The sequence below is a fragment of the Plectropomus leopardus genome, chromosome 5 (assembly GCF_008729295.1).
Source record: "Plectropomus leopardus isolate mb chromosome 5, YSFRI_Pleo_2.0, whole genome shotgun sequence".
Lineage (NCBI taxonomy): Eukaryota > Metazoa > Chordata > Actinopteri > Perciformes > Serranidae > Plectropomus > Plectropomus leopardus.
In genome coordinates this window covers 3303074-3314603 of record NC_056467.1, presented here as the reverse complement: position 1 = coordinate 3314603, position 11530 = coordinate 3303074, and the positions used below count along the sequence as shown (strand labels likewise).

General features: G+C 41.6%; 1 protein-coding gene across 4 annotated transcripts in view; it reads right to left on the bottom strand.

Annotated features, from left to right (window-relative positions):
• Positions 1–382: 382 nt before the first annotated feature.
• The window catches only part of LOC121943318 (ubiquitin carboxyl-terminal hydrolase 2-like), a 50268-nt gene continuing 39120 nt past the window's right edge, over positions 383–11530 (bottom strand). For all 4 annotated transcript variants that reach the window (XM_042486833.1, XM_042486832.1, XM_042486834.1 and 1 more), the window contains 4 exons: positions 3829–3879; positions 1411–1534; positions 639–750; positions 383–512 (listed from right to left, as the gene is read on the bottom strand). In XM_042486833.1, coding sequence (XP_042342767.1) covers positions 398–512; positions 639–750; positions 1411–1534; positions 3829–3879 — 402 coding nt within the window. In that variant the 3' untranslated portion in view covers positions 383–397. The remainder of the gene's footprint in view (positions 513–638; positions 751–1410; positions 1535–3828; positions 3880–11530) is intronic.

The following is an 11530-nucleotide window of genomic DNA, read 5'->3' as shown; positions in this document are numbered from 1 at the left end:
AAAAAAATGAAAAATATTGTGTGCATATATTCACCCCCTTTGCTACGACGCCCCTGAAAAAGACCTGCAGCGACCAAACGCCTTCTGAAGCAACATTATTTGTTAAATAACGTGGGATCGTGTACAAACTAAGTGTCACGTGACCTTAGTTTGTATACATCTGTTCTGCAGCACCACTGAGCGAGGTTTTCCACCAAAGAAGTGGCACCATGATGACCAAAGAGCTCTTCAGACACATCAGGGAGCGTTACAAAAAATAGCAAAAAATCCCAATAAAAGCAACGAAATAGAAAAAAAAAAAAACGTAGAGGGGTGTGTATTCATCTGCAAGGCATTGTAGTGTGACACACAAGCAAGGTGTCTCTGCAGGTACACGCTCTGTCTAGCAGGCGATTACTTACGGCAGGTGGTCGAAGTCCTCCACGGTGCCCCTCGGCCTGACGGTGACCCTGTTGACCTCGTTGTGCAGGCCGTCCAGGAGGAAACGCAGGAACTCCTGAGCATCCTGTTGGCTGCAAGACAAACAAACACTCAGTAAATGTGGAAATATCTGATGTATTCAGACATATCTCTGGACTCTGAGCGCTCCTAAAAGATGTACGGCCGCTTATAAAAGTGCAGAGCAGAACAAAGCTTACTTGTATCCCACGAATCTGGGAGCGTATCTCTGGATCTGAGTTTTGAATTCGGACGGGCTGACCGCCTCACTGCTGGATGACGTCCACATGGTCTGTATCAGCTTGGCAAATTCTACCAGAACACAAACAACCGACACAGATACCGATTATTAGTAGTTAATGAGACTGATAACCAATATTTGGAACAGGGATGCACTTACAATAAAAATAAAAATATTTCTGTCAATATTTAGAATTGGAAAACAACGAGTTTGTATAAATGCCTTTAGCAAAACTGAAACTTTCAACATTATATGCATCATAAGGTTCCCTTTTTTTAAATAAAGTCAAGTGAAAAATTAAACGTAAAAAGGTATAAATAAAAATAGCTCCATAAGGTTTTACAAAGTAAAAGTTCCTTCCATGTTGACACTTTATTTGCACTTTTTAATTACTTAATTTTATCGGCGATCAAAAAAATAAAAAACATCGGCCCCGATGATCAGCCAGGCTGATAATCTGTTGACCCAAATTACTCACACACTTTACTTATTCTACAAAACCACGTATTCAGGTGAACTGAAGGTACAACTCATTTTCCTCAGATTTTCTGTAATTCTGAACACTTAAAAGACGTAGAAAACACCGCCAGCGTCTCTCCAGGCCGACAAAAGAAGAACAAGTTTGCCTCTTTTCCTGACAGATGTGAATCTAGTCCAGAGGTGAAGAGGGACGGCGGCTGTGCGAAGTGTCTGTTTTGGACTCTAGGGGGCCTGCGTGACACGTCTCTCACCTTCCATGAGGGCTGTGTTGGTGCGGCTGTTGTTGTTAAGGTCTCTGCGGTGCGAGTTGTGCAGGCAGTAGTCTCGCAGGCTGTGTGTGTTGCTGAGACACTGCAGGATACTGTTCATGAAACACTGCAAGGAAAAACATCACAGTCTGATTTCCTGACAGATGAAATAACATCAAGTTTCATTCTCTGATAAAAAAAAAAAAACAGTCTCTACACTTGTTATTGAGTGTTGTTTTGTAAATAGGATTTTTTGATAAACAGGATTTACTTTTTAAAGATTTTTTTGCCTTTATTAGACGGGATAGGTCAAGTGTGAAAAAAGGTGAGACATGCAGCAGAAAGCAGCAGGTTGGAATCGAACCCACAGTCTTTACAGCCTTTGTACATTCAGTATCTGCACTGAGAACCCCAAGACTAACATCTTTTAAAAAATCCTAAAATCCTTCAGTGTCCTCACAGCTTAGTTCAAACTCTAACATATTTGTCACTGCGTGATCTGTTTGTTGGCCCCTGATTTGCACGCTCTCCACAAATGAATAAAGCAAATTAAAGGAAATTTATGGACAATTTGAGACACGGTTTCTTGGCGAAGTTTGATGAAAAGGTTTATACTGATCTCTTGCCTTTGAGCCAGAAATGAAGAATTTAACCCTCTGACACGCCTGACTTCGACATCGCTTTCGCCTTTGAACGCTGAGCTAATTGATGTGATTTCTTTCAAAAATATGGGAGGAAAAAAAGACGCTGAGCGGTAAAAAATGTTCCATGAATTGTAAGAAACTAGAAATTTTTAAAAAGCTCGGGAAAATGTCAGAGGGGAAAAAGAAAAAAGCTATGGAAAAACTATATAATCATCATGATTTACATATCACACTTATTTCACAGAATTATTATAATTTTAATCACTTCTTCAAGGTCACTTCCTTGGTTTTGGGGTTTTTTTTGGTTGTTTTTTTTTTTTTATTAGAAGTTTTCAGGTAATTTTCTTATATTTTTTTACTGATTTCTTGCTCATTTTTGTCATTTTTTCTTATACTGCTCATTGCCTTTATCCTATGTTTTTTAAAGAATTTCAGCCAGTTTGTTTAGGTTTCAAATGGTAATAAATAAAACAATTTGTACCAGTAAAAAATGACTTCGGGTGAGAAGATAAACCGTGCAGAGACTCTTTGTTGGTGTGTCGACACACGTCTCTGACCTCCACTGGAGGATGACAAAAATCCAGACTTTAACCCAGTCCTAACGCACTTCAGCAACACACATTGTGGTCTGCAGTCATGTGATACACACTAACATCATTTAGCCGCATAGTGTATATTTCTGCTCTACCTCAAAAACTTTATATATACACCCATGACGACTGTTTGATTGTTGATGTGGAAATTTTTAAAGCCTCTGGAAACATGGCTTGAAATAGTAAGAACACACAGTGAAGATAATGTTCTCAACTATTAGAAAACGGAGTTAAAAACAGCTCATTTTGAGGATAATTTCTTCAGACTGTGTGGGCGTGGCAGATCACGTTTTGATTGACGCCTCCTTGGATACCACCTTTGTCAGCTGTCTCTTGTCTCCACGACGACAGCCATGGAGCAAAGCAGAGTCGTCGTGGTACAGCTCTATCTGCATTCGTAAATCCAATCTGACGCTCTGCACTAAAATGAGAGAGCTGCGTTGTGTTTCTCCATAAATTAACCAACCGGCACTCAGCATGAGTGTTTCCAAACGCACCCTATTGAAAGGAGCGTTGAGGCATTCAAATTTGGCATGTTTAATTAATATCAACTGACGCCTGACTTTGAATTTTGATTTATCCACATAACGTGATATGAATCGGGGATAACGACGCCCAAATCCACCCAGCTTCAGGAAACTGTGAAAAAACTAAACTGACAATATTTTAAATTTGGATTGAGGCTTTTTATTGTGCATGTAGGACCCTAGATTACATATTAAGAATGTTTTTGGTAATTTGGGTTCCCAGAGGCGTTAAAGGCTTCCCAGACAAGGACGTGTTGTCAAAGGCAGCGCTGTGTATATACTGCTCCCATCACGTGTGGACAGGAGACACGTGCAGTTTGGTAAGATCAAACCAGTCAGAGAGAGAGGGAACGAGTCCTCCAGGTCCATAGTTCAGAGCTCTCTGATTAGGTTACTGTACACACACACACACACACACACACAAAGACGGCAGCACACACACTACAGCACGCATCGTTTATTTTAGGAGCCGTCCTCCTGCTTGTTGCCTGGTAGACAGATCCTCTGCTGGACCACCACTGTTGCGTCGACTCCAGCAGATATCAACAAACCGCGATCAGCGTGACACCATGACGGGGATTTATTGTGTGACGAACGCGCCGTCACTTTTGACTTTAGACAGATGTGATGAGACTTAAAAGCGGCTGCTGTACTCACTGTGTTTCCTAGGTTCTTTAGTCCCACCAGGCCTTGGGCACTCTTTGAATTCTGAAAAACAAACAACACAAAAAATTTAGATTCAACTCTGAAGGCAAACCCTCTTAAAAAAATAGTTCCTAAATGAAAAAGCTCACTACAAAATCTGTGGTTTATCTTGAGTAACCAGGTCATGAATTCTGAAAAGAGGCTTTACTGTTGAGTTTTTCAAATTTATTTTTTTGGCATTTTGAGCACCACAAGCACAGTGACATCTAGCTCCATTATACTGGAGAGAAGACTGACATCTTTACGAACGATATCGCCAACACTCTGCAACTCACAGCAAAACAACCTCGACTGATAAACAGCGCTACAGGTAAGAGGACAACGTGTGTGTTTGATTTTGGGGTGAACAGTCTCTTTAATAACTTAAACAATATGGAGCACAACCACCAATGTATTTTTGATTACCAAAGACGAAAGAATAAAATTAAAACCACATTTAAACACTAAAAAACACAGTTCTTGGTCAGACTGATATTCTCATATCTGCTGAATCCACTAAATGTTCCACCACTGATACATATTCATTGCTGTGTTTTTCCATTTAATAATCCAAGAACATAAGCGCATCGCCATCAGCTGCTTTCAAGCATTGCTGACGTGTTTCAGGCTAGATTTGTACTTAAATAATAACCCGGGGAAGTTGGGGACTCAGCAAACATGTGACAAAGATGTGATCTATCTACACTTTGCAGTTGCGTGTTGTGTCCCGTCTGAGAGTCACAGGCATTATCTTTAGAGAGGAACTTGTTTTTGTTATCTCGCAGTCTGTTCCTCTCCTGGTAATCACTCCCAGATGGCAGAGATTTGATCAACAACACGAGATAACATGGAATCAGCGTACCTTGAGGATTTTCTGCATTGTGGCTTTTACTGTCTACACATTCTCAGAGCAGCAAACCTTGAGATACGGACGCTTCAACTCAACAAAACACAACAGATGGCAAAGCATATTACGATGATTTCAGCATCTTAAAATGGTACAAAATGCTTTGCAGAACTTATGTCATCGCTCGCTGCAGTTAAATTTCATTACATAAGTTGAGTGGTTATATAATTGAGTAGCTAGAGGAAGAACTAACAAAGAACACGGGGGCGGATAAGAAATGCACTTATGCCCTCCGCTAAGGAGCAGAGGCAGCAGACAATTATGCTTTAGAGAAACACCAGCTCTGCCAAATTTAATTCATTTTTCACATCATTCTGTCCACCTGTGTCACTGAACCAAAGTCATGCAAAGTCAAAGGACGTGTCATATTGATCATGTTGTGATTTTTCAAGAGCTATTTCAAGATCAATACTGCCGACTCCTTTAGCAATCCTAAAGGAGGAGCATGAAAAACAATAATAAAGTATGCATAGAGCAACAAAAAGATTTTACGATCACCTTCAATGTGATGTATAAAAAACAAGCTGACGAGTGGCCAAGCAGAGAAACGGCAGTGTGGTAACCTGAGCTTGTATTTTCTAGGTAGAGAGCAACTCTGCAGGGCCGGCAGCCTTAACACCAGTCACCTGATCTCACTGGCGGGTGAAATCTATCTTACCCACATGCCCCCTGTTAGCCTCACCTGTGGTGGAGCTAGAGCACATTCACACAGACAGTACCATCCATCAGGACCACCACGAAAACTGTTCGAATCCACAGTGAGACCACACGCAAAAAGTTTTTAAGCCCTCCTTTTGGAAACAGGTGTAAAACTGTATATAAAAAATGTTAGTGATAGCTTGTTTTCTTACAATAAGACAAAACTCAATCGACAAAAGAACAAGTTAAAGTCAGATGATTTAAAAAGCGTCCACCGTAAGTCTAGGAGACGCTAGAGACGGCTCGTACATACTGAGTCTTGTGGTCAGCAGCCTCTCCACACCCTGAATGTGACCTGACAACATCACAGATTCATTTGCACACATGAACGACCGCAGTCCGCACGCTGGATTTACGACCTCGCTGAACCAAAGAAGGAGCCCTCTGGGAACGCACCATTCAGAAAGACACCAGCAGTCCAACAGTCTCAGAGGGCGTCATGTGAGTGTGCTGGGAAATGCTCTGAATTGTTGTTACAGTATCCTCAACCTGCTGAGCATCAGCATGAGGAGCGCAGGGTTCAGCCGCTCTGCAGATGATGATATTACACTCGGCATTATTTCTATCCAGCAGAAAGTTTTCTGAGAAGCTGTAGTGGGACTCACAGAGTTACAGCTCTGCACTGATTAAAACTGCCGCCCGCAGCGCAAGGATCAATGTGAAGTAGTAGACTTTTACCTAATGATTTTTTCATTACTGGTCAATTATTTTACGGATAATAAACTAGGCGAGAAAATGTCAGAAAGCAGTGAAAATGCCATCACAGTTTTCACAGCAAATGCAGATGTTTTCCAGTTTCTTTCTGAAGTTTTTCTCTTTAGGTGAGTTTTTCCTTATCGGCTGTGAAGGTCCAAGGACAGAGTGGTGTCAGATGCTTTAAAGCCGGAGGCAAACTTTTTGGAGTCACTGGGAAACAAGCTATACACAAAAAAATGACATATTATTGCCTAGTTATTATGGTGTATGTTTTAGCAGTCAGTTGACTGTAAATGTCAAAACTCAACAGGTATCATCTGATGTCAAAACGCCAATATTTCAGGGGTTCCCGTGCAGCCAAAGGGTAGCTGTACCAGTACTTCTTCTTCGATGTGCCGCCATTGTTTACAGCTTGATAATTAGAAACTAAGGACTGGTCCAGACAGCGTGTCAGTTAATCTTTATCAAATGTCTCCATATGAATGCAGATAAAAAAAGGGTAATAAAAAGCAAAATTGTTGTCAGCTGATATTCAGTGGGTTCTGGGATTGCATTTTGCCTCTTTTGCTCTCCACATGGACGTTTACCAGCAGGCAACCAAAGACTGCTCAGATGTGATTGGTAAATGCTACTCTGAATACAAAAGAAAAAAAACACTTCTGACACTAAAATCTTGACCTGTTACTGAAGGCTCATGTGCAGATATCTGTTCATAGAGATTAATTGTCTGCTTACACATCCAGCGAACAAAAGCAACATGATCATTGCTGGAGCCACGTTGCCCACTTTACATATGCAAGTCCAATATTTACGCTCCTCTCCTTTCAGCTCTAACTTTGGTCTCCACCAACTCCTGAGACAAATATATACCTCTTAAGTCACTAAATGCTTCTTGATGTCCACCTAACTTTGTCGGCCTGCTGATTGGTACCTGGCAGGTAGTGTACAGTGGTGCAATCACCATTTTTTGTTGTTGTTTTTTGCTAGAAACAGTACTGACCTGCTGCTAGTGACAAAGTTGATGGCAGTCCTGAGACAGAGCCAAAACAAATATTTGCAGCCTGAAAGCCAAAACAAAATGCCGAAAGATGTTTAAAAGGTTTTTTTTACAGCTGAGGGAGGTGCAGAGTACAGATAAAGTCCTCTGTAGGGCACTATGAGCAAAGTACACGTGATCCATTAATATAAAGATGTTAATCGTGCATTTCTAAAGAATTAGATTAACAATAGTTGTCAAATAACTTTTTTCAGTCATTTGAGCTCTAAGGAAAATAGTTTTGGTTGCATTGCAGGTTTCGACTGAACACTGAATGTGAGTGAGTGGTCCTGCCCTGTGCTCTGCTCTTAGCCCTCTGGAGGTTCATACGACTGGGAGCATGTTCGTCTGTTCATCAGTGACATGAGCCCGCAGCTTATCCAGTTATGAGTACTGATACAGGAAGGGCTTTTTACTATTACATAAATAACCTCTGCCATCTGTCTCTTATTCAGGAGGAGGAGAGTCGGTGCAGCACGTGGAGCGGAAAAATCTACAGTTTAATTAACTCTGGCTTATCTAAATCCTCCTTTCACTAAATTCCACTGTAGTGAACAGAGCTCTGCGGCCATATAACATGAACACACTCACACACTTCCTGTTGTGTGTGTCAAGAACTCAGCGATGACTCCGGTATGACAGGACGCAGGCACCAATCCCCTCTGGTCACCTCAAATTTTATTTCATAACAGACACACAAAGCCTCTCTTCCTCCCACTGCTGGAATGTGTACGTCTGACTTTGCTGCACTCTGCTGAGTAATGCCACGGCTGGCCCCAAAAATAGCAGCTTCGCTTTTAATAACGCCTGCTTGTCCGCTCGCGATTGGCTGATCCTTCGGCCAGCCTGCCAGACGTCACGACGGTAAAACAACGTCCCGGCTCTGTCTCTGTAGCAACGCTATTCTTATTTTTTTGCAGGATGGAAAGCTAGAGGACATGGTGACATCATGAGGACAAGGCTGAGCGTGGAGGGAGTGTGTGTGACTCAGTGTGTGAGAGCGAGTTAAGAGTGTGTGGGACTGGCGGTGAACGACTTGGAGCAGATGTGACTGAAAACCGCCAAGATTTTGTTCTGATATTCAGCATTTCAATTCTATCATCCTGGGTTAACAAACAGGCTCAAGATTTTACTCGCTGAAATGCAAAATTTAGAGCACCATGGCGCACTAACGCTCTCCACTAAAAGCCACACTAATGACATTATTTTTGGTGAGTTAGCAGCTCCTCAGGGCAGGGTGAAGCAGCTTTTACTGCAGCTTTTTAACATACTGCTGAGGAAAATCGCACCGCACTGAAGGGATTTGACTAAGAGGGTAATGATTTATTCTAACAAGAAATGTTCAGGAATGAGCATTGTTTTTATTGGAAGTAAATGAAAGAAAATTTGAGAAAAAACATTGTTCGTAAAGTAGCAATCATTACCTAATCCTACTACCTCTATTCATTTGACAGACACTGTAAAATGCACAGTTCTCGTTTCTAAAGCGGCGTGTCAAACAGGATCGTTTAATGTTTGCGTGTGATGAATCACTGGCTCGATGATCCCGGCCTGTAGCACCGTAATGACAGCTAATTCCGTCATGCAAATTCTGCTGTGATTCTTCTATATAAGCAGTTTAAATTAGCATAGAGAAAGCATGTAGGATTTAAGTCGCGTATGAACAGAAAAGATGGAACAGTGTTACATTTTCAGCAAAAAAAAAACTCAGGAAAAATGATGTGAGATCTGCTCACGCTCAGGTGAGAATGCACAGGTGTAGATGCACCAGTTGCATCCTAAATGCATCTGGAGATCTGATCGCTCAGACCACATGCTCAGCTGACCCCCCACCAGAAAACTAACTGAGCGCTAAAGGACCATTTCTATAGCTACCCTTCGCACACGGTTTTTGATTGATTGAAATATTTATTTTGAACATGATCTTTTTTTTTCCAAGACCACCAACAAAAGACTAGTACTTATCTAATCCCACCCCCTCTCCATTATTCATTAGCTATGCTTCTTTATTTAAACGCAACTAATGAATACATAAATAAAGAGATATGAAATTTATATACACACATACAGCACAGCAGCTGTTAAACTGCTGAATTTGGTCTTTGCAAATGGAAATTATTTCTGTGTTTATTTGCATGTAGAGCGGGGAAGTGAGACGCAATCACTAGCGGTCACTTGAGATGGATGCGGCGACACATTGTAATGCCAGGTGTGAACACACAGACGTGGAGCTGTCCACTTGTGATTGGATCACTCGAGATGCATGTTAATAACAGGTGGACGCAGGCTCACAGTGAGTGTACAGAGATGTGTCGTTGCCAAAAAAAAATCAAATGAGAAGTTTCAAACTAAAAGAAAGCTGCTAGATGTTAAAAGAAGAGTTTTCTTTGCGATCATGATGATTTATAGGCCCTGAAAACCATTACAATTCTAAAATGTTGTGTATTAAAAAGCTGAAAAAGGGTGAGTACATTTATATAAACTATGAATTTCAAATCAGTAACCCATCACAGCAAATGCAGAGCAGAAGATGAGCTACTGACTGATTAGTCATCATGGATCACTCATCAGCCAACAGTTATTCAAATTCTGAGTATCCATCTGGGTTACTTCACAACATAATAAAATTGTCTAATATTAACTGCCTCGCTAGCTTACATAACACATTCATAAATCAGCGCATCTGTCTATTTTTTTCATTTGCAGCTGGGAATAAATGTAACTAAAGCAGAGAGGTTTCACCATAGAAGCATTGCGTGCTTGAGTAGGGATTTCTGTTATGAAGAGGAAGAGATGAACGGATGGGAGGAATAAAGAGACCGGATACATTAAACCAACAGTCACATGAGGGAACATACATCCACTGTTCATATTCCCACTCGTTCCATGTGAGCGGGCTGATACGTACTGTACACAAAAGAGGCAGCCCAGGGGGATAACTTTGCATAAACGCTCTATTCATAAATGTCAGAAGCAGCTCAGGCAACTAGCTACTTTTGAAACTCTACTCTTCGGAGGCTGAAAAGCACGGTGAAGAGAGAGGGCGCATTAAAAAGCATTTCGCGGGCCAGTTTGATCTGCTTCCCAAAGCCGGGAATGAGAGACAGCGGAAATGTCCCTTTGGCACGTACCCAGCAGGGCGGAAGTCAAATCTGTCCATCCTCTGTGCTCAATTAATTCAAAGATGCAGGACTGCTGGCCGGAGGGACGGAGGATGGTGCTGGAGCAAAGGAAATGGGTCAAAGCAAGGTGAGGAGGCTGGAAGAGATGAATAATCCCTGGCTTTGCTTTCCAGGGGGACTTAATGGGAAAACAGATAAAGACAACAACAATCTATATTAAGAAAAAGAAAATTCAGCTTTTTTTCCTCCTTTCTCCGTACATCTAACCGCTCGATGAACTCTGGCTCACAGCAGGGGGGTTAAATGTTTTGCATTCTGTGTTCCCATCAAGCGTGATCTAAGGAATCCACGTGTGTCTGACATGCCTTGCATTAGCGTCAGACATCAGATGATATTGATCAAAAGGTGACAACAAAAAGGACAGGCTCGACTGACCGAGCGGTTTTTAAACCTACAGCGGTGTCAGTAACTGTGTGGTGATAATGAATTCAGCGTGCATTCACACTGAAGCCATCACAACGCTGGTTAAAGCTATTTTTCTGTTCTACACCCATGTACTCGATCGAGTGGGTGCATGAGACTTGCTTGTTCTTGACTGAATTATTTGAAATGAAAACAATATTTACACATTTAGTGTCTTAACAGTGAGTTCAGGAAAGTCAACTGAGAAGCTCCAATGTGCACGACAAAAAAAAGAAGATACACAGTCCTGCAACCAGATTAATGCTATTCTGCTCATCGACAGTCAGCAGCAGCGACACGCGATGAAACATTGCAATGCACAAACAAAAGGAGAGGAAAACTGAAGCGTGTAAACATTGGTGTAAATAATGCACAATCAAAAACATCCATATAACCTGCTTTGCATACATTTTAGGAAAAGCAGACTGCATTTAAAACGTTTTTCAGACCTAAAGGCATGATGGCTTTGGGTGAGAAACAGACATTAGCCATTAGCCATTTGACTATGCTGACAGTAGTACATGACACAGATTTCTCTGTATCCTCTCCGTGCTCCTTGTGGCATTTTCAAAAATCCACGGCAGCTGCAAAAAAAACAACCAACCATACTCTAACGCAGCCGTCACTCATGTCCATCAGGGCTGGTTTGCTGCAGACGAACTGGTCAGCGTTGATCAAATATGAATAAGATTCTGCTGCAGCATTGCCTGTTTTCTAAACGTTCCAGAAACATATTTCAGTGCACTGTTTAGC